The following is a 23,985-nucleotide window of genomic DNA, read 5'->3' on the forward strand; positions in this document are numbered from 1 at the left end:
TAAATAAACCTTGATCTTTGATGCCGAAGGAAGTGTCCCGTGTCTCTGTCATTTGTACGCCGGAACAGGTAACCCACAAAGGTTTCAGGTGTTGTCCCCTGGCACCGCTGGGCCTTAGAATAGCCCAGTCCTTCAGTAGGCCCCCAACAAACTTTCAACATATTAGTATTATGAAAACTAATACAACCCTAGTGATGCACGAAATCTGCCCCACTCCTCTTCTTGTGGGAAACCCACTTCAAAAAGAGTTTTGAAATTTTGTAATAAACCCATTGAAGCTTTGGATTGGCTTGACTTATAGTGCTGACCGAGCATTCGGGAGGTGGATGAATAATACTTTGTGTAGAATGTACAGCCTTAACGCCAAGATCTTGATTGACTAAAACTTTTTACCCAGAAAAAAGATTTACTTAATATTGTGGGGAATGTTAGCTCTTTCAGAGTGCTTGACTTTTGGCTTACCACCAAGTGGACCTTCACACAAAAATCTAGGCATCTCATATAATTTGATAATTTGTTACACCGCTGGGAGCATTCATTGCTGTATGCCTTTAGGGTTGGCATCAGCTGCAGCAGCCTTCCAGAGAATCATGTAGCACATCCTAAGAGATCTCCTTAAAGTCTTTTTTTCACAATGATATACTTGTAGATGGCGAAAATTAAAGGGAACACAACATGAAGATATTAACATGACTGAAATCTACGGTTCTTTTCATTAAGAAAGATAAATGTCAGATTGGGTTGGAATTAGTCAATTATTTAGGACATACCATCTCCCAAGATGGAAGCAAACCAAAACTGGATTTAGCCCAGGATAATGACCAATTTAAATCATTCCTTGTTTTGACAGAATACGGCTTCAAATTTGAGAAATATATTTCTAAAATTGGAGACCCACTTACAATAATATTAAAAAAAGATCACATTTTTATTGTAATGAAGAATGTCAAGAAGCATTCAACACTAAAAATGAAATAGTCAATGTCCGTACAATTGCATGCTTTGGCACACAAACAAAGCCATTCTTACCACTGATGCGAGCACCAAGGGGTTGGGGCCAACCTTACCCAGATTGTTGATGGTAAGGAATATATTGCGGCATTTGCCTTCAGGACACTCAAAGGGGCGGAATACAGTTATTTGGTAGTGCGAGGAAAAGCCTTGGGCTGTTACTGGGAAATGAAGCTCTTTAAGTTTTACATACAGGGTATGAAATTCACATTACACACTGATCAAAAACTCCTCTTTCATGCATTATCACCAGATATACACATCCCACATCAAGAACTTCTAAATGCATGCTGGGTTTGGAGGGTTATACTTTTGCAATGTAATATCTACTGTGGTTGAGAAATATAGTATCCGATTGCTTGTCCCAGTTGCCCATTCCAATTGAAGGAAGCAAAGAAGAGTTTACTGAAGCGCAGATTGTTTTGAATGGAACCATGGAAGGAATTGATAAGGAAGAATGGGAAAAGTGTGTACCAGAAGACGACAAATAGGGAAAGTGAAGAAACAGGTGGTAGAAGGGTGGCCTAAGAAACAAGACCCAGAGGAGTGTTAGAGAGCGCACTATGATGTGCAGGAAGAGTTGAATTTGTTGAATGACAAACTGTATAAGCATAATGTTGAGCAACTGGTATTGCCCAAATCATTGAGAAACAGGATAATGGACTTGGAACATGAGCGCCATCTTGGGAGAAGCTTGACAGAGAATAGGACGGGGTCCTTATATTGGTGGCCCAGATTAGATCACATGATTGAACTCAAAGTAAGAGACTGCATAAGCTAAGCTAACAGTGACAAGGTCTAGATGCTATGTACAGCTCCTTTATGTGCAGTGGAGGTTCCACGTTTATAGGCCCTATTGTGCCAAGGTGTTGGGTGGCAAGTTCATCCAGGTTTTAGTGGCTTATCGGTCACAATGGATAGTTCTAAAAGCTGTCAACCACACCTCCACCAAACTGCTTATAGAATTTCTGAGGAAGGAATTCCTACTACATTGTTGACCAACAATGGTGTTCAGTTACCTCGGAAGAAATCAAACCTTTATAAAAGAGATGGGGATCACACACCAAAAAAATGCCTTATTTTTCCCAGAGGTAATGGTATGTCAGAGAGAGTGAACCATAAGCTGAAAGGATGCCTCCAGACAGAAAGAGTGAAGGGCTAGATGGTATTGGTAAATATGCTGTGGATTTATCGTACCACCACATACTCTGTGACTAGAATGTCACCTTTTGCCTCCCCCAGGAGAAGGGAACCAGAAGCCAAAATTTCTCCTTCTTGGATGCAAGGTTATAAACATGTTCATGTGTATAGAGAGGATATCATGAGAAAGGTTGGTAAGTACAAGAAGAGGTACAAGGAGTGTTATGATCAGTTGCAAGGGGCTAAATTATCCATGTGGAAAGAGGGTAACTGGGTACTAGTTATGAGACCTGATCTAAAAAAAAGTAAAGGCACCACATTTTCTGAAAGACGCAAGATGGCTAAGGTTCTGAGCAATTTGGTAAAGTAAGAAAATTGAAAGTACTAGTGCATGAATAAGATTTTCTAAGGCCATGTAGGCTTGCCACCTCAAGAAGAAGACAGCATTATGTTTCAGCTATGGATGGATGTGAACAGCAAAACACACAAGATGATGGACGGAATGTTGCACAATGGCAAAACATTCACCCCCAGTCACAGATCTGGGTTTAATCCATTGTTTTTTTGCTCCCCAACCCACCCTAGTTCAGATATGGCCATATGCCAATCAGTCTTGACCCTGTGCCTCATGGGAACAGTCCAGACCGAACTGCCAAGCCATGTCTTCCCTGGACCGGAATCAAGCATCCTAGGACCGGTTTCTTGCTATCAGCTGTCTTCAACTAGGATAGCTTGACTCCAGTGGTGTAGTGAGCACCGGACCCACATCTGGGCATATCCTTCCCACATAGGGTGAACAGCAAAACACACAAGATGATGGACGGAATGTTGCACAATGACAAAACATTCACCCCCAATCACAGATCTGGGTTTAATCCATCAATATTTTGCTCACCAAGCCACCCCAGTTCAGACATGGCCATATGCAAATCAGTCTTGACTCTGTGCCTCATGGGAACAGTCCAGACAGAACTGCCAAGCCATGTCTTCCCTGGAATGGAATCAAGCATTCTAGGACCGGTTCTGGCTATCAGCCGTCTTCAGCCAGGATAGCTTGACTCCAGTGGCGTAGTGAGCATGGGACCCACGTCTGGCATACCCTTCCCACATAGGGTGAACAGCAAAACCCACAAGATGATGGACGGAATGTTGCACAATGGCAAAACATTCACCCCCAGTCACAGATCTGGGTTTAATCCATCGTTATTTTGCTCACCAAGCCACCCCAGTTCAGACATGGCCATATGCAAATCAGTCTTGACCCTATGCCTCATGGGAACAGTCCAGACCGAAATGCCAAGTATGTCTTCTCTGGACCGGAATCAAGTATCCTAGGACCGGTTTGTGGCTATCAGCTGTCTTCAGCCAGGATAGCTTGACTCCAGTGGCATAGTGAGCACAGGACTGGCTGAAGACGGCTGATAGCCAGAAACCAGTCCTAGGATGCTTGATTCCGGTCCAGGGAAGACATGGCTTGGCAGTTCGGAAAGGAAAACGGGATGCTTTTGAAAAAAAAAAAGAAAATGAAATTTTTTCGCTCCATTTTTTAAGGTCAGGTGGTGGTCCCTGGGACTACTGCCTGCCCTTAAAAAATATTTTCCCCTGCATTTGCAAAGGAGAAGGGGTCCCCTGGGGACCCCTTCCCTTTTTCGAGTGCAATACCACTCTTTTAAAGAGGGTGGTAATTTGCGCGTGTTTTGCGCCCGCAATTCAGGACGCAAAACATTCTTACATAGGGTTGTGCACGCTATTAGGAAGGGAATGCCCCTTCCAATTGCGAGTAGCTAAAACCTATTTTGCGAGTCGCAAAAAATTACGACTTGCAAAATAGGGTTTGTACATTCCCCATGCTGTTTTTGCATGCGCAAACTGGTTCTCAGACCTGTTTGCGCAACCAAAAATGGTTGTACATCTGGCCTGAAATGTCTTCTAAGATTAACAGATGGGCTGGTGAGTGATAGTCATCTTGCCATCGATAAATAAACACCAATTAATTCATATAACGGCACAGTGAAAGCAACCGAAATGTTATTGAGGTAGCTTTGACAAAAATTGACTTCATTGATCTTTCCTTTTGTTGTCTGTTTAAATTTTGTTTGCATAGTGAAGGCAGGACTGTAGTCAGATGTGTATATATACATATTACATGGCTCCACATGGGCTCAATTGCCTATTTCTCTAAGTCATCAATTCTGGTTTCAGTGCCTAACTTTCAGAGCTATATTATTGTGATTTCCGATCTTCCTTAGCAGTATTAAGGTTTGAAATGTCTCTGTTTTTTATTCTTCTTTTAAATTAATTTTGTGCAAATCACTCAAAGAAATCCACATATATAGGATTTATCTAATTTAAAAGATTGTGGTATTCTATACTCTCAACAAGGGTGTCTCAGGCTGAGCTGTAAAATTGAGCAAAATAAAAATGTTCTTTATAGGTTTTTGCATTAGTTATAATGCCCTAAACCACAAAACTGTCAGAGAAAGATGGCAAGATGAAATTACTTTGAGAAAACTGCCTTTAGAGCAGAATGCATGTGTGCATGTTCTCAGAGGGGCACACATGCCAGAGAGAGTTCTTTTTGGAATGCATCCACTATTAACTGCATGACATAATAGTGTGTCAAATTCTTGAAAGAAAGATTATCCAAATGAAAAAATATTGAATATGAAGATGAAATTATTAAAGTGGTTCCGCATATGTTTATAAATGGTGTGCCTTATGCGAGATAAATGATTAGCCTCTAGCCCAGTCAACATATTCACTTTTATGCTTAGTTTTAATTACATCAAAACTCCACTGAGGATCAGTTGGCAGGTTCAGAGTTATTTTCAATCTTTTTGGATGAGACTCATCTATGTAAATTAGGATTTGTAGGAAATCTGATTTTTTGCCATTTTCTGAGCTCAACTTTTGTGGGGGTTATGAGCCTGTGACACTGTGGTACTGTTAAAATTAGTTTCACCCAATTGACTTATTGAGCTTTCCTGTATGTCAATGGCAGTTGGTGCAAAAATAACACTAATGGAATGGGAGTTAAATGTCATGCGTGGGCTGAGGCATACATTTACACCAAACACATATATTACTAAAAGACATCTGCCAGGAGCACAACTGAGCTCTGGTTTGTCTACAATTAAGAAGCATTGCAGTGAGCAATGAAAAAAGTGCATTTCCTATGTAGAAAAATGTATTTTCAAACAATAATGTCACCCCTAGAGCGTGCCTTGTAAAACCTCAGGACTGGGGGGCATATTTATCAGTGGAGTTGCGTTACTCTTGCACCTCGCAATGTGTTCCCAGCACAACACAAGTAAAAATATTCCATTTATGAAGCCATGCATGGCCAACTGTTGTGGCCCCGAGTGGCTTCTTAAATCTGGAGTACCGCATCGCAGCTCAAATTGATGGGTTGCCTTACTCTGCCGAGGGAAGGCGTTCCAATGCCATTATGTGGGCATTCCCATGCAACTCCCACGGATTTTGATGCATTCCCCCATTTACCAAAGTGATAAACCTGGGAACACATCTAAAAGATATACACTCTAAGGGGATGCGTAATGAGGAGAAATATCTTTGTTTCACCTCAATACTTCCTCTTTCTATGTGTGCTGCATTCTGCATCCCTTGATCCCTATAAATTGGCCCTGTTGGCAGACTAACAGTAGGACATAACCGAGGACACCATGGGCAAACAACTTAACCACCACAGTTTTGGTCCAGTGGGCACTGCTTGCTCTGTAACCCCACAAAGTTCTGCTTAGCAATATAGGACAGGACATGACCTTAAGAAGTGGAGGCATCTCTCTTTATCTGTTTACTGGTCAGGATCAACCTTGTGAAGATGTTTATTTCTGTTTCTGAGCCTGCCCTGTAATTTAGAGAAGGCTTTTATCCCAAAAGAACAAATATTTTCTAAAAGCATGACATTGTCTTATGCTTTAACTGTAAAGTGAAAAAGGGGTTCACTCTGATAGGTTAATTTATATTAAATTTCAAATAAAAGGATATTTGACAATAACTTATACTGAACAATAAGTATTTAAGCTTTTTTAAGGCACTAACAGAACTGCAACAACATTAGGTGTTCCATAAAATGGTGCATTTCTTAGTGCTGAATGTGAAAAAGGTGCACATTGGTGAGATAAATGTCAAGTAGACTATAACACAATAGGTTTATCATAACACAGGAAAAGAGGTTCAGCTACAAGACCATCACGGAATGGAACTCCCTTTTGCTTAATCTAAGGAGGACCTCCTCCTTGCTCGACTTTAGGAAGCTACTCAAGACATGGCTTTTCAGAAACTAGTTTGCCCTGACACAGTATTGGAAGACCGCAAGTGCCTAGACACCCACGGGTTTTAGTGCGCTAGATAAATTGTTATAACATAACATAACACAGACTCCACTCAAACTTCAGGTTACAGATTTGCACTTTTGCTTGCACAGTCAACGTTTCGACTCCAGGAACATTATTTGTGGGTGGGATCTTCACCATGACACGGATAAGGTAACATCCTCTAAGTAATATGCAACTAATTACAGAAGTTTCACAAATTCTTCTATATCCAAATCATGTTAGCAAAGGCTGTTGTTAGCTTTCTTGCTCAAAATCACTATTTTCTATCTGTTATCACAGCTGCTACCTTATTTGGGTCCTGCTGAATACCCCAGCAACACAGAACCTTCTCGGGGTAAATACATTAATATATCTGAGTGTTGGCTGTGCAAACAAATGCGCAATTTTGAAACTTCAACTCTGAGGAGAGTTTGTGTTTTGATAAATCATTTGTATTACAGTAAATTGGACATCTATCTCACCATAGCTCACCTTCTTTTCACATTTGATACTAAGCGCTGCAACGTTGTATGGTTTACCTAGCAGTTTATGCACTTCCATTATTGCCTGCATAGAAATTAAAATACTGATTATTGAGTAAATTTAATTGTCAAATATTCATTCATTTGGAACTTTAATATAACAATCTATACTAGAAAAACCCAGTTTCACTTTAATTTTTTTTAACTGGGGTCCCAGGAATACCGGGTTGCCTATTATATTCTTCATGTTTTATCTGGTCAAGTATGACTCCTGCAGTCACCTGGCAATATCTATTTTTGGTCCTACACCGACTTGACATCGGCCCCGTTCTTCTAGCGTACACGCGACTATTATATAAAGGCCTTACCACACGGGTACGGATAGGTAGACGCATTTCCGCGGCCTTCGAGGTCCGGAAGGGCACAGGGCAAGGCTGCCCCCTTTCACCCCTCCTCTTCGCCCTCGCGGTCGAACCACTGGCCATAAGATTACGTCAGGATGGCATGCAATGGGGCATTCCACTCACGGACATTACTCATAGCGTCTCCATGTACGCTGACGGCCTTCTAATTTATGTGCGGGACATCGCGGATGACCTAACTCCCATATGGATGCCGCTCGCGGAATTCCCGGACGCCTCCGGACTCAAAGTAAATTGGGACAAATCCACGATATATCCATTCCATCCGGACCTCCCCATCGCGACGTATGGATGGGGACTCAGAGAGTGTCCTGGAGCACGGAGGCCCCCGGTACCTCGTGATCTGTCTCTACCATTCCTCTGCTGACATTTTTTAAGGCAACCACTGCAGAGCACTAGCGAGCCTCCTGTCGGCGGTAGAATTTTGGAACAGACTCCCGCTAGCCCCAATTGGCCGAGTGGTTTTAGCTAAAATGATAATGCTCCCCCGGCTCTTATATCACTTTACGAATCTACCGGTAATCCCACCCAAAACCTTCTTTCGCGACCTCAACTCCCTTCTTGGCGCGCTCCTTTGGGGATCGGGCAGACACAGAATAGCACTGAAGACACTAAAATTACCTACCACTCAGGGAGGCCTAGGAGCCCCATCCTTTGAGTCTTACTTTCTAGCAGCACAACTTCAATGGCTATCTTACTGGACTGCGGGTCGACATGCGAATGAGACACACACCCCGAGGGGTAGAATTCCCGCTCCAGAACTCACCCGTCTCCTCCTCCCCGGCACCAAACCGTGTCGTACATACCCCTTACAGGTAACTGTGGCGCGCCAATGCATGCTACGGGTTCACCGCATGTCGCCTGGAACTCTCCCATACTCCCCATTACTCCCACTGGTTGGCTGGCCGAGGCTCGAAACATACTACACGGCCGACATGCTAACGGCATGGACAGCATGTGGGATCACTGACATGGAATCCCTCTTCGAGGACTGGCTGATCAAGCCATTCCAATGCCTTGTGGACAAATACGGTCTCCCCCCGGGTCAGTTTCTACGATATCACCAACTCCTCGAAAGTTACCGGCCCCACCACAACCCCCGGGCCGGAAAGCAGATGCCACTCCCCAGAGGCTGACTTTCACCACATGTTCTGGAGTTGCTTCGCTCTTCGTCCCTTATGGCAAACTGTCCATGACACTCTGAGAGACCTCACGGGACTCACAACCCTGGACACGTGGGAAGCTAGCGCGCTCAGCATATTCAAGGTACAGAAGCACCTTAAAGCACACAAGCGCTTCATCACACTAGCGTTATTGTTAACAAAACAGAGTATAGCCATGCACTGGTGATCCCCCACGGGCCCCTCTCTAGCAGCATGGATGGGAGCGGTATGCAAGTGGGCGGTGGCGGAGGAGGACACGCTACGCGAAGTAGAGGTCAAAGGTACCCGAAAACACCCTATTTCCATGGAGTGGGCTGTGCTATTGCACCGTTTTAAACAAGCAACACGCAGGGAGGCACCAGATGCTAGCCCATCTAACCCCACCACCCCCCACCCACCAACGCAGGCACGACCGCAGACCTTGAACCCCCCCTGATGGCTCATGTATGCTGCTGACAGTTGTACCTCACATCATGTCATATAAAACTATTGACCCCCGTCAATGGCCCAACGTAGCCCCCTCTCACATGACACTCAGCGAATTGTATGTCACCCAGACCCGAATTATACCTCCTATACCCACACTCTGCACTTACATGCCCCTCTCCCTAGTTTACACCCCAGTTTTAAATAATACTGTTGCATATAGCTTACAGATCCGCTCCACATACCACTGCTGGATTTTTGTGAATACGGTACATTGTATTGATTGTATGTCTGATTACATGATTTGTAATGTTTAATAACGAAATGCCAATAAAAACAAGTAAAAAAAAAAAAGTATGACTCCTGCAGTAGTTAGAAAATACGCTTTTGCCTCCTTGCAGCACAGGCACTAAGCTGTACCAGATTGTAAATGGAATTACATGGCGGTGTCAGCTCCCTTTTTCAAGAAGAGTGGCTATCCCCACTAAAGAAGAGCCCTTTTTTCTCAGAAATTCTAAATCAAATGATTGAAGATCAGGGACCATATGGTCTGACCCCAAAATTCAAGGTCAGACTAAAAAGTTAAAAAGTTTGTCCTCTGTCTGTCAAGTATTTTTATACTGTGTTCCAGAATTCAGAAATAGAGGGGAGCCTGACTGTATTCCATAATTGAAGAATCATTTGATTGTAAATAAACATAGGCAGGGAGACACAAATAGAAAGAAAAAAGATTTGTAAACTAGGCCAGTTGCTGGATAAATATGGTTTTGTACCCTTCCTAGAGCTGGTCACTCAATTTGGTATTGAAAAAACCCTCATTTTTAGATCTCGCCTAGGCAGCGCATGCGCTGTCTCGCCGAGAGATGCTGAATACAGTAGAGCGGGGGAAGCTCCGCCCACTTTAAGCCTATCTTTTTGATTGGCAGAAATCCTAAATGCTGCAATCTGATTGGTTTTCGGTAACTTAATCCCGCCTCCTGACGGCCATGGTGTCATTTTTCTCCTTCCATAGCTATCAGCCCCTTTACTTTAAAACCTATTTTGTTCCCCTGCCTCCCCCGTTCCCTCTTGCAGTCCGAGACTTCTCTGACCACCACCACCCTACACTCCCGTTTGTACCTTCTTACACGCATGCACTTTTATTTACAATGCAATAGGTCTCAAATAAAGACAAGTCCTATTGCATTTATAAATGCTTGTTTGGTGCTGAGATTAGCTGGGGGAGTTCGCACTCTATTTTGCCTGACATGTCCATAACACATGCACATACAAAGTTTTTCATCCAGAAGAAGTTACTTTAACACCTTAGCTGCTTTGGAACGTCCAGCTCCAGTGCTGAACGTTCCATTGCGCAGGTGCAGCTGGAACGTCCAACGGCCGACGGCAGCACTCCCGAGGTAGTGGTGCTGTCGGCCGCTGGTATAGGCGCAGCACTTAAGAGGTTAATGTTTGCACCATGGGCCAATGCCGGGCCCCGGGGGAAGCACAGTCGCAGACTAGTCTTCCCCCGGGGTCATTCGCGCATTGATAGGCCAGGTAGGGGAAGGGGAGGAGTTAGGGGGTGGGTATTTAGGTGCAGGGGAGGAAGGGAACTTCCTCTTCCTGCGCCTGGCACCATCGGGAGGGAGCAGAAAAGGGAGGTTAGTTTAGCGATTAGTTCCTAGGTTTTAGTGTAGCCTGTGGGTTCCTAGTTCTTTCAATTAGCGGCGGGGGCTGTTTTTGCACGACAGCCGTTTCCTTGCTAACGCCGAAAGCGTAACATTTGGCATGATGTCGGGCGTGTCTGCGGAGGAGGTCCGGGAGGCCTTGTTGCTGCTTGCGCGGGCTGGGCGGGAGGATCTCATCCAGCCGGGAGTGTTACGGCAGGCGTGGGTGGGGGCCACCAGGGGCACGCGCGCTGCTTCTGTGGGGGTGAAAGCTGCGGTTGTGGCCTGTCTAGACGATGAGGCCGACGCGCAGGGACTTGGCAGTGGTCGGAGGAGGGGGCGGAGCGCCCAGAGACCCGGCGAGGGGCCGGAAACGCAAGAGCCTGCCCCCGCGGGCCTTCCCTCCGATCGCGTTTCTGCCTGGGGCCACGGGGGCTGCTGTGAGGGCCCCGCCTCCCACGCCTCAGCTCCTGGGGCCCGTGCAGGTGCCCGCCAGTGCCGTGCAGGGGGAGGGGCAGGGGGACAGCCTCGCTGGGCCCTCGGTGTCCTTGGAGGGGGCCTCAGGTGGGACTGGGGATAGTGAGTTGGTCGGGCAGCCTTCCCCCACCGCCCTTGGCTCGGGCTTGTCTGGGGACACGGTGAGGGTGGATGAGGGGCAGAATGAGGAGGTCCCCATCGACCTGTCCACTAGCTCCAGGGCAGGCACCCCTGCCCCCGCGAGGCAGGAGGCGGTGGGGGACCTGGGGGACCGGGGTGGGCCTTCCGCCCTGGTTCCCGTGGGAGGGGGGCCTGGCTGGGTCCCTGGGTTGTCTCAGGTGGGTTTCTTTCCCCCGGGGGCCGAATTCTATGGCTACTGCCCGCCCCGCCCCCCCAGATTTGGGGCGCCACATCCTGGGAGGACAGGGCCAGGGGTGAGAGGATCTTAGCTCAGATTCAGGAGGTCAGGTGGGCCGAACAGACCAGGGACAGGGTGGGTGCTGTGTGGGGTCATGAGGTTGAGGGCCCTCATGCCCCGACCTCTGAGGAGAAAAGGGAAGCGGAGTTGGAGGAAGAGCTAAGAAGAGTCAGGGCCAGGAAGTCAGTGCAGGACAGCTTTGAGGCCCGATGGTGCTGGGGCCCGCTCAGGTTGGAGCGACCTGAGGGGTGGGAGGGGATCCAAGCAGGCGGCTATCGGCAGAGCCCGGGGTGCCTGGCGGGGCGCAAGACGGCTCCAAGACGCAGGACAGAAGCAGTAGGGCAGTCCGCGGCGGCTGTCCCTCCACCGAGGGCTCAGGCTCCTGCGGCACGTGTGGGAACTGGCGTGCGTGTGCGGGGAGGTGTACAGAAAGGTGTGAAGAGAGCTGTGAAGGAAGTCGACAATTTGCGTGTGGATCTGGAACCGGTGCTTGAATTGGATTATGGTGCGGAGAGTGATGAGATGGAAGACGGGGAGGTGCGGGATGACTTGGAAGGCGTAGGGGGCGCTGCGGACAACGGCGACCTCTGTGTTTTTTCCAGGGTACGGCGGCGATGAAGACAAAGGCATGGACGGCGGCGGTCCAGGTGACGGCGTCAAGAGGACAGCCCCGGGAGCTGAGCTCAGCACTCACAGGTGAGGGTGCCTGGTGGTCGGCCTGGGAGGATGTTCCACGGGGGGAGGGGCGGAAGAGGACTTGTAGGTCGGTAGGTGTGGGTGATGGTTCGGTGCGGGAGGCGGAGAAGCCATCGGGCGGTCCACCCGAGGAGGGTAAGAAAGTGGATGGTAAGTCGGTGACTTTGGGGGTGCAGACGGACAAAGGGGACGGTAAAGAGGAGAAGGGAGTGAAGGTGCCTAAGAAGCTGCCGTATATGGGGCTGGCTATGCCATTGGGTTCGCATCTCTTGGAGAAGCTCAAGGATCGGATCTGGAAGCATGAGTTTGTGGATGTCTTTAAGTTGCTACACAGGGAGGTACAGGCTAAATAGGGGTCTAAGGAGGAAGCGTGGGAGCTGACGAGGCGCCCTAGGGTGCCGGTGACTATGGAGAACTGGATGTCAGCGTTCTTGATTTATGCCAGTGTTTACTGCCAGAAGTATTTAGACAGGGCGATTGCGCTTTTCAAATACATGGACATCATTCGCAAGGCCCAGATGCAGTTCGGGGGTTTTGCCTGGCTGAGCTATGATGAGGAATTTAGAGCCAGGGTTAGTCCGAATCCCGAGAAGAGTTGGGGGGAAGTGGATCAGGAGCTCCGGGTTCAGTAGATGGCGTCTTCGCACTCCACTGCGTCAACACACACGACCAGTGGCCTGCCGGTTGTATATCGGTCTTTTCCACCGCGTCCCACCCAAGGCGGGGCGGGGGGTGGAACGGTGCCCAGCACCATTGTCTCAGGGCGGCAGTCCAAGCCCGGGGGTTATTCCACGGGGGCCTGTTGGAGCTACAATAAGGGGTATTGTTCCCGGTATCCCTGTAAATTCAAACACGAATGCTCGAAGTGCGGCGGGAAACATGCCCTTACTCAGTGCCTCACGCTCACCACACCCTCGGAGCAATGGAGGAACGCCAGAGGGCGGGGCCACCCTGGACCTAAGGGCGCCTACACCGATTAGGGTGGAGGCGATGGCCCCGTGGCTCTCGTGCTACCCGGATCAGGAAGCGGCGGCGCAGCTTTTCTGGGGTTTCACTGAGGGTTTTAGAGTGGGCTACCAAGGTCCCAGGGAGCACCGTTGGGCCGACAATTTGAGATCTGCCAAAGAGCTGCTGGGTGTAGTGTCTGCTAAGTTGAAGAAGGAGGTGGAGGAAGGCAGGGTGGCTGGCCCGTTTACTGACTGGCCTTTGCAGGAGCTGATCATCTTCCCTTTGGGGGTGGTGCCGAAGAAAGAGGAGGGGGAGTTCAGGCTGATACACCATCTGTCATGGCCGGAGGGCCAGTCAGTGAATGACTTTATTACGGAGGAAGATTCTAGAGTGCTCTATGAGTCGGTGGACAATGCGATCCGTCTGGTGAGGGTGTGTGGGCCGGGAGCGGAGTTGGCGAAGTGTGACATCAAGTCTGCTTTCCGTTTACTGCCTATTCACCCGGCGGATTTTCCGCTCTTAGGCATGCAGTTTGGGGGGGCCATCTACGTGGACAAGGTTTTGCCCATGGGGTGCGCCATCTCCTGCGCCCTTTTCGAGCTGTTCAGCACATTTCTGCAGTGGGTCATGGTGCGAGTTAGTGGGTGCCGTGAGGTCACTCACTTCTTGGATGATTTCCTCTTCCTGGGGAGGTCGGATACCGGGGATTGCGGCAGGGCCCTGTCGCAGTTCCAGGAGATGGACTTTCAGTTTGGGGTGCCTCTGGCACCTGAGAAGACGGCTGGTCCCAGCTGTTGCCTCACCTTCCTGGGGATCAAACTAGACTCGGTGCAGTGGCTGGCGCGCCTCCCTGCGGCCAAAGTGGCAGAGATCCTGGCATGTCTGGACTGGGCGGTGGGGGAGAAGCGGATCCCTTTGCGGGCAGTGCAGAAACTTCTGGGTTTCCTTAACTTTGCGTGTAGGATAGTGCAGGCAGGGCGGACGTTCTGCAGGCGGCTCGGCATGGCCATGTCGGAGGCGGTGCTTCCACATCACAGAGTCAGAATTTCTATGGGAGTGAGGACGGACTTGAGGACATGGATTACTTTCTTGCAGGACTTCAACGGTGTGTCTCTGGACTTTGACGAGGAGAGGGCGGTCTGGCAATGCCAAATTTACTCGGACGCGGCTGGGTCAGTGAGGTTTGGTGTTTTCTGGGACGGCAGGTGGTGTGCGGAGAGCTGGCCGGCCTCCTGGGTCAAACAGGGGAGGAGCATTGCTTTCTTGGAATTCTTCCCGTTGCTGGTGGCACTGGAGGTGTGGGGGGAGGAATTTCGAAACAGGTCGGTGCTCTTCCATGTGGACAACATGACGGTTGTGGAGCTGGTGAATCATCAGAGGGCAAGGGACCTGAGAGTGTTACGGCTGTTGCGGAGGTTCATGTTGGCTTGTCTGCGGTTGAATGTGGTGTTTCGGGCTAAGCATGTCCCTGGAGCAAATAATGACATTGCGGATGCTTTGTCTCGTTCACAGTGGCAGTGGTTTCGACACCTGGCACCAGGAGCAGATACATGCAAGACCGAGCTGCCGGCCGGCATCTGGGCCTTGGGGGAGTGAGGATGATTGGACTGGTGGAAGGTTCGCTGGCAGAGACCACAAGGAGGACATATCGTTTGGCATGGTCTGAATTTAGTGCTTTCATGGGCTGGACGTTGAATGGCGTCGTGGGTGTGGAGTCGGCAGTGGAACAAGGGCTGAGAGGTTATGTGTTGGATTGTATCGATCGAGGTTGGACTGCGGCTGCAATTTCTGGCAAATTGGCAGGGATATCGTTCTTCTTTGTTTTGTTTCTGGGTTTTGATCCAACCAAGGATGTGATACTGAGCAGGATGTTGAGGGGCTGGGGCAGGGAGCGAGGGAGTGGGGGGGGCAGGCTGAGGGAAGCGGTAACGTTTGAGTTGTTGGCCCGGCTGGTTGGGGTGTTGCCGGAGTGTTGTTACGACCTGGTTGAAGTTGGCATTTTTCGCTTGTGTATGGTGTGGATGTTTTTCGGGGCATTTAGGGTGTCTGAGCTGCTGGGTACGAGAAGAGGGGCTGGCAGGTTGTTTGAGGAGATTCGAGTGGATGGGGGGCACTTGGGTATTTGGCTGCGGTGCTCCAAGACTGATCAGTTGGGCAGGGGCAAGTGGGTATGGCTGAATGAGACAGGCGGGGCGGTTTGCCCAGTGTTGGAATGGCGTACTTTCCTGGGGACGGTGAGTGTGACGTGTGGGGAGATTTTTTGTCATGCGCCTGGCGCGAGAGTGACGGCGAGCCAGTTGTTGGCGGTGTTGCGCAAGGCTTTGCGATGGTTGGGCATGGATGAGGCTGGTTTCGGGACCCACTCTTTCCGGATCGGGGCTGCGACAGCGGCGGCCAGGTTGGGTTGGTCCTGGGATAGGATTAGGAGACTTGGGCGATGGAAGTCGCGCTGTTGCGAGAGGTATGTGAGGAAGTAGGGTGGTCCCAGGCAGGATGTTGGTTGATTCATGTTGTTGTTCTTATTCTAACATCTTTTTCTTCGTAGGTTGCGTGGGTGGACCGGGCGGTAAGACGGTGACATGGATTGTTGGGCACTCCTTCGTGCATTGGGCATCCAAATATGCGGAGCAGCAGGTTTACGGCCGTAACCTGGGACTGAAAGGACACTTGCACGAGGTACAATGGTGGGGCAAAAGTGGCATGCGATGGGGGGCACTACTGCCCTGGCTCGCGAAGATGATCCCACAGAGGGGATGTCCTGATTTGTTGATCATTCATCTGGGGGAAAATGACCTAGTGCAGCTGTCCGGATTGGCACTTTTACAACTCATGCAACAGGACCTGGATGTGTTGAAAGCAAGGCTGGCAGGGACCTGCATTGCCTGGACTGAGTTGGTCCCCAGGAAAGTGTGGAGAGGGGCTATGAAGCATGGGGCTATCGAAAAGGCACGAAGGAAGCTCAATAGGGAGATGAGACTTTACTGTGGTGACAAGGACATTAAGGTTATTGCACATGGAGGGATACGACTGGAGGAGTCTTTAGTTTTCAGGGACGACGGGGTGCACTTGTCCCAGCTGGGCAATGCGTATTACATAATGGAGATGAGAAATGTGGTGAGCAAGTTGTGGAATGAGGCTATCTGGTGTCGCAGGGAGTGAATGCAGGCGTGAGTGTGGCCGACTGGCGGACCTGGAAGGGAGGTGGGGCAGTGAACCGCCCTACAGAGGGTTCACTGGTTGGCGGGACTTGAAGGGACAGGGGGGTCAAGAGCGGGCACACCCATCCCTTGGGGGGGGAGTTCGTAGGGCGGAGAGAAGCATGACTGGCAGGACGCAAGGAGTGGGCTGGATGACAAGTGATTGAGGGGCAGGAATAAAGCATGGTTGGAGCTTCTATGGCTTTGTGATGAAACGGAACGAGTGAAACGAATGAGAGGGGAGTGTGAGTGGGGGTTTGTTGTTATTATTATGTTTAAGTTACTGGTATGTACAGATTACGCAGTTCTGGTCTAATAAAATGGTCTTTTACGCTGACACTGCGTGGTCTGTTTATTGCGCAATGCCGGGCCCCGGGGGAAGCACAGTCGCAGACTAGTCTTCCCCCGGGGTCATTCGCGCATTGATAGGCCAGGTAGGGGAAGGGGAGGAGTTAGGGGGTGGATATTTAGGCGCAGGGGAGGAAGGGAACTTCCTCTTCCTGCGCCTGGCAACATCGGGAGGGAGCAGAAAAGGCCACCCACCCACCCGGCAGCTGGAGGTGTATTTTGGGTCGGTCTATAGTGTTGCCAGTTTAGGCCAGAGCTGCTTTAGGCGGGACTTGAAGGGACAGTGGGGTCAAGAGCGGGCACACCCATCCCTTGGGGGGGAGTTCGTAGGGTGGAGAGAAGCATGACTGGCAGGACGCAAGGAGTGGGCTGGATGACAAGTGATTGAGGGGCAGGAATAAAGCATGGTTGGAGCTTCTATGGCTTTGTGATGAAACGGAACAAGTGAAACGAATGAGAGGGGAGTGTGAGTGGGGGTTTGTTGTTATTATTATGTTTATGTTACTGTTATGTACAGATTACGCAGTTCTGGTCTAATAAAATGGCCTTTTACGCTGACACTGCGTGGTCTGTTTATTGCGCGATTTGGGGCGGAAGGCAGAGACAGCACAAGCAGCAAAACTAAACAAGACAAAGAGCAGCACGGCGGGTTCCACTCCCTCCTCCTCACCCGCTAAATCACCCGCCTGACTATTGCCAAGAGAGCACAGAAAGTAGCTTACAGAATATTTGCATCTCCAAGCGGCTTGTTCTTCACAAGTGCGCCCCTCAAGTAGTTTTCGAACAAATCTCCGGGCAGAGTATGGACTGCAGCTCGGATGGGGGCAGCCGCAGCATCCCACCATGTGTCACAGGCATTATTTTACAAAATTAATTTACCGCCAGATGCCTTCTCTGCGGCTCGACTGGCTTTAACCACTTTGGTGTTACCGAGGACCTCCCTGCAGAGCTTGACTGCTTCATGTTCCTTGGTAACACCGCCAAAATATAGTCAGCAATTTGCAGAAACAAACTAGTATCACCAATAGATTCTTGCATTCACATTTCTCCCATGCAGGTTGCCCACCCTCTTTCCCGATCTCTGATCGCTGCTCTGGAAGCACTTATTTACCACGGATGCAGCAAGTCAGGTTCATCTGGGAAACTCTTCCATAGAGCACTTTTAAAAGTCCTGGGGATAATTCCAACCGTTCACCAAGCCTTCTATGCTAACACACTTCCATTTTCAATTTGGAATATGTGTCACTGCAGCGTAAGTCCGTTGTAGTGCCGTAAAGAGCCTACTTCCATATGTCTGCAGAGGAATGCGCCTACCTGAGTTGTTACACACTGTTAATTGAGCCATGTCTTGAAAGCGAGCAGCGCCGAACCAACATAGTGAGATTTGTTTTCATTGCAAAGCTGCTGGTCCCCCCTGATGTCCGGAGGCATTAGCCCCTGCATCCTAAGTGAAACTCCCCACAAAGACATGGGCATTACCAGTGATCTGTCCAGCTTTACACAGTACTGGTTTAAAAACTTCCTCATAATGCCTTCGCCGCTGCCCAGCCTCAGGCAACTTCTGATTGGTTTATTATTCATGGTATTTCAGCTTTAGTTTTATAGATGGCATAAACTTGGGGTGGGCAGTCAACAGTTAATCGACGTTTGTCTATTTTGATATCCTGTTTTTTTTCTGCAATTTTACCTGGGATTTGCTGCTGTCCTCAAAACTCTGGGAAGATTCATGGTAGGATTTGATTTGATTTGATTTGATTTTTCTATTTGTATAGCGCGCGATTGCCCGAGGGCGTCTTGGCGCTGAGAAATCCCACTAGCTCATTAAAGATGTATGATTAGAGCTGTTTAGCGAAAAGCCATGTTTTAACTTCCTTTCTGAAGGATTTCAGGGATGGACTGGTTTTTATGTCTAGCGGTAGTTGGTTCCATGTTCTTGCTGTCTGTACCAGAAAACTTCTACCACCCCAATTGGTTCTTCTGAATCTGGGTACCTTTATGAGTTTCATTTGACTGGATCTGAGAAGTCTGTTTGGCTCATATAGTTGCAGATGTGTTCTTAGGAATTTTGATCCAGTTCCGTTTATTGCTTTGTATGCCAAGCATAGTGATTTAAATTGTATCCTGCTTGCGATTGGGAGCCAATGCAAACTTTTTAGTTTATGGCTTACTTTTTCAAACTTTGGTATTTCCAGTATCAGCCTAGCTGCTGCGTTCTGCAGGCGTTGTAACTTAAGAAGGATTTTCTTCCTTGCTCCGGCATATAGGCCGTTTCCGTAGTCCAGTCTGGACAAGGCCAGTGCTGTCACCACTGTCTTGCGTGAGTCATACGGTATGTAAGGTAAAATCTTTTTAATCATTTTTAAGATGTACCAGAGTGATGAAGCTAGTTTGCTTGCTTGAGCGTCAAAAGAAAGGTTAGTGTCTAACATGATCCCTAGGTTTTTCACCTTTTCTAATGACTCTGGGCATCTTCCCATATCTGTAGGCCACCATAGAGGGGACCATATGTTTGTGTCTCCTCCTAGTATCATGACTTCACTCATGTTGCCGTTCAATTTTAAGCCGTTCATTTTCATCCATTGGCTGATTTTTGTCATGCAGCATTGGAATTTTTCTGCTGTGTCTTGTACCTCCTTACTTATTGACACTACAATTCGGGTGTCGTCGGCGTAAGATATAGGGGTGAAGCCGTTGTTCCTTATTATTTGTGCAAGTGGAGCTACATATAAATTAAAAAGAGTGGGGCTCATTGATGAGCCCTGCGGGACTCCGCATGATAGGCTGAACAGATTGGATTTCGCTTCTCCTGATTCAACTGAGAAGGTTCTGTTCTCTAGGTAGGAGGCTGTAAGAGCGCAGGCTGAATCATGTATGTTTGCTGTTTTTAACCGCGTTATAAGGATTTTGTGGCTGACCGTATCGAAGGCCGCTGATAGGTCGAGTAGTATCAGCGCGGCCTTCGATCCGTTGTCCATTATTTTCCTGAGTTCCTCCACTGCTGTGATCAGGGCTGTCTCCGTCCCATGTTCTACCCGGAAACCGAACTGAGAATTTTCCAGCCAATCTCCGTCCATCAGATGTTGAGATAGCTGTTTATTTAACAGCTTCTCCAGGATTTTTGCGGCAAAAGGGATCCTGGCTATGGGTCTGTAGTTGTTGGGATTTTCGCAGTCTAGATTGGGTTTCTTTAACAGTGGCCTGATGGATATCATTTTCCAGTCATCTGGGAAGATATTGGTATTAATAATTTTGGAGAATAATTTTTCCAGAAGTAGGCTTAGTTCTATGGAACAGACCTGCATGATTCTGGGTGGACAGGGGTCCGTTGGGCTACCTGAGTTGGTGGTGTGGATTTCTTTCTGGATCTGCTCAGCTGTAGGGGGTGTAAATCTAAAAGCTGATGTTTGGTCTTGTTGAGTTACTGGATTTATTGAGTGTGATATGTCCTTTTCCATTGTTTCGGTATTCTGATTTTTGAAGGAGTCATATACTGATGAGACTTTATTAACGAAGAAGTCCCCTAATATATTGCAGAAGTTTGATGACAATGCTTCTGGGTTATTGTTTTCGAACTTTGAAAGTTTTTTGGCAGTGTCAAAAAGAGTTTTGCTGGAGTTTTTTGACTTGTTAATCTTATTAGTGAATTTACTTTTTTCTTCAATTTTTTTGACTTGTTAATCTTATTAGTGAATTTACTTTTTTCTTCTATTATTAGTTTTTTATAACTGTTTAAGGTGTCTTTATATTCTTGTCTGAGGTGGGCGTCGTAGTTAGTTCTCCATTTTTTCTCTGCTCTTCTACACGTTTGTTTTTGTGTTGAGCTTCTGAGAACCATGGTTGTGATGGGGTTTTTCTTTTCAAGGTTGCCTTTTTTTGAGGGACAGTCGAATTGACTGCCTTGTCTAACCACTCATTAAATTGTTTACAGGCTATGTTACTATTGTCGTTAAAAGTGGGATGGGATGTTTGGAGTTTTTCTATGAATGCCTGGTTGTTCATTTTAGACCAGTCACAATAGGTTACTTGCTTAATATTTTCCACTGGTCTTCCAGTGTCCTTTTTAACTTCCAGCGTAAATCTTACTAGTTTGTGGTCTGTCCATGGGATTGGGAGGGTGTCTATTTTATTTAGGTTCTGGCAAGATGTGAAAATACCGTCTAGTGTATGTCCAGCGTTATGAGTTTCTAAATTGACTTTCTGTTTCAAATCGAAGCTTGCCATTGCATCAATAAATGCCGCTATCTTGGGGTCTGATTTTTTCTCTAGATGTAGATTGAAATCACCTAGGATGAATACACCAACCACCTATGTATTATTTCTGTAGGGAAAACAACCCAGAACTGCCCTGTCTTGAAAAGGGGACTACATACACATCAGCAACTGGTGGCACTGCTAACGCCAAACCCTCCTCATGTACCCTCCCCCTTCCTTTGTCAAACCAAAGGTCATGTTTGTGCCCCTTCCCTGGAGTAAAGTGTCCCACCTCTTTCTGCATACCAAAAGGCAGGCATGCGAAATGGCAGGATTGGGCTCTAAGGGACCATCAATCGCATACCTGCCACCTCTCCCGTTGCCGCCCTTCGCAGTGCTTCCACTCTTTAATGCACCCGTCCCTCCCCCAGTCCTGGCACTGGGAAACACATCATACACCAATAGAATGGAAAGTTAAATCTCACCTATTGACTGCATCACCTATTACCCTGCCACATGCACCAGACCAACAAGAAAAACATGGCTTCAGTCCTACATCTGTAACCTAACTGCTGTAGCTATTTTCACAGTAATGGGCTATGGCCAATCCTCAAATAAAATACTATTTTTGCTAACTTTGTTTTGGGATAAGCTATAGACATGATTGAATCACTGTGTTTAGTAACTATTTAGAATCCAATTCAAACTTCATTAGATACGGATCTGCTACTATGCATATTACTGCCCCACCCCTATGGCCCACTTAGTTCTGTTTATTATATGATCCCTGTTGTTTATTATGCTTAGTTTTGTCCCCCTTACTCCTGTTTACTTTATCATCCACGTCTTTTACTAATTTGTTGTTGTCATTACACTCTTGGCCTCTCTTGTAAAGCGCTCTGATATCCTTCGGGATCTAGTTAGCGCTATATAAAACGTCATAAGTAAATAAATACATGGTAAAGTTGAATTTTTGGTAAGTATACAGGAAAAGTAAATATCAGAAAATTAGGCTATGCCTGCCTGTTGCTGCAGCAGTCCAATTAGCTTTCACAAGCCATCTACTGCCCAGTAGCAGCTCCTGGAGGGAGTGCTGCCGGGCGGTGACGCAGGGTGGGTGAGGGGGAGGGTGGGGGGTTGTAAACTCTGGATTATGGCCTAACGGAGGTAAGTATACAGCTGACAAATGCGGTGTTCTGGAGTCTGCGAGGTGAAATCTGCCAGGGCACCTCGACCGTCCTTCCGAGATCGATGGGGTTGAACGCATCTTGGGGAGTATTGTCACCTGAGCCGACCGGCAGCCTGTCTGTGTGGTTCCCCGTCGCCGCAGACCAGCGCGGCAGCCTGAGCGGGAACTACACATCCCAGCAGTCTCTGGGGCATCGCCTTCTCGCCTTCACCGGACTTCCGCGCCAGGAGGCGCCTAAAGCCCAGCTGTCCCCCCGGCAGAGCGGGGGTTGAACGCATCTTGGGGAGTATTGTCACCTGAGCCGACCGGCAGCCTGTCTGTGTGGTTCCCCGTCGCCGCAGACCAGCGCGGCAGCCTGAGCGGGAACTACACATCCCAGCAGTCTCTGGGGCATCGCCTTCTCGCCTTCACCGGACTTCCGCGCCAGGAGGCGCCTAAAGCCCAGCTGTCCCCCCGGCAGAGCGGGGGTTGAACGCATCTTGGGGAGTATTGTCACCTGAGCCGACCGGCAGCCTGTCTGTGTGGTTCCCCGTCGCCGCAGACCAGCGCGGCAGCCTGAGCGGGAACTACACATCCCAGCAGTCTCTGGGGCATCGCCTTCTCGCCTTCACCGGACTTCCGCGCCAGGAGGCGCCTAAAGCCCAGCTGTCCCCCCAGCCTCGCGGGAGCGCGCGGGGCCGCGCCGGGCTAAGCCCGGGCAAAGGGCGGGCCCTCTTTGGCCCTCATAGGCCGGAAGAGGTCGGGTCGGGCCACGGATTCTGGCTCCATGGACTATGATGTACAAGTAAGACTCTGTTTCCCTCATTGCTATATACTGCACTGCTGAAGAGTAACTGTTGCTCGAGACTGTGTTAAGCTAGTTGCCCTGCTACCCGCTAATATGCCCACCATTACCATGGACCCATCTACGTCGGGCCTACGTACCCTGGACAATTTTGTGCTTAAAAAAGTCACACAAATTAACAATGAACGCAGGGCCTCATTGGGTAGTAAAAGTCTTCCACCCTGTATGGATATTACATCTAATGAGTCCACAGAAGTGCCAGAATGCAACTTAGCACAGGCTGCATACAGTATTGAGGTCCCCAGTGTAGTTGCACAGGCACAGGTGCACTCTGAGAACCCAGTGAATCCAGTGGAACTGCTCGTCACCTCAGAGGAGGACTCAGTAGCAGAAGAACCACCGGAGGTCTCTTCTACACAAAGACCAGTGAGGAAATGCAGAAAGACTCAGGGGAGGCGTGGGGGAAAGTCTGTAAAATCTAAAACTCACGTCAACCAACCTAATAACTCTAGGGACACTAATGTTAATAGTGCAAGCATTCAGGTGGTGGAAGAATCCAATAAAGAGGGCTGTAGTACCGAAGGAAGTGTGTCCTTGTCTGACACCATGATAGAAGGATTAATAACTACGATAGTAGGTAAACTGGAGGCTAAGATTGTACATTTAATTACTCCAATAATGACCAAACTGGACATAATAGCCTCAGAGGTGGAAAGACTGGGTAGTTTGGTGGCGGGATATATGGCCCCAGCACCAGTCCCAGCACCAGCCGTGATATCACCTACAACTACTCCTGGCGGGAGTGTGAAGGAGCACTTGCTCAGGGGACAGAGTACACAGCAGAAGAGGCAGTCCAACCAAGAAACCGTGGCTGTTACTGTAGCCGCGGTTCCCAAGGCTCCTGTGACTCAGCCGATCCATCAGGCCCCTGCCCCGGCCCCCCTGGGCAATTGCCCACCGGTCCCTCAGAGGGCTAGACTTAGGAATGTAAATCTCCCCCCTGATTGCGTCCCATTTGTGGTTGTGCTGACTAATGTCCCGCGTTATGAGGAAATTGCAGCACAACCTCATGGAGAATCACACGACTCATTAAAAAACAAAACGGTGGCA

At 48.6% G+C, this 23,985-nt stretch overlaps 1 protein-coding gene across 1 annotated transcript in view; it reads left to right on the forward strand.

Annotated features, from left to right (window-relative positions):
- LOC147689009 (uncharacterized) overlaps positions 1 to 16,325 on the forward strand; it is a 32,464-nt gene extending 16,139 nt beyond the window's left edge. The window contains exon 2 of the mRNA XM_086939854.1: positions 15,712 to 16,325. Coding sequence (XP_086795980.1) covers positions 15,712 to 16,325 — 614 coding nt within the window. The remainder of the gene's footprint in view (positions 1 to 15,711) is intronic.
- Positions 16,326 to 23,985: the final 7,660 nt, after the last annotated feature.

The sequence above is a fragment of the Lissotriton vulgaris genome, chromosome 10 (genome assembly GCF_964263255.1).
Source record: "Lissotriton vulgaris chromosome 10, aLisVul1.2, whole genome shotgun sequence".
NCBI lineage: Eukaryota > Metazoa > Chordata > Amphibia > Caudata > Salamandridae > Lissotriton > Lissotriton vulgaris.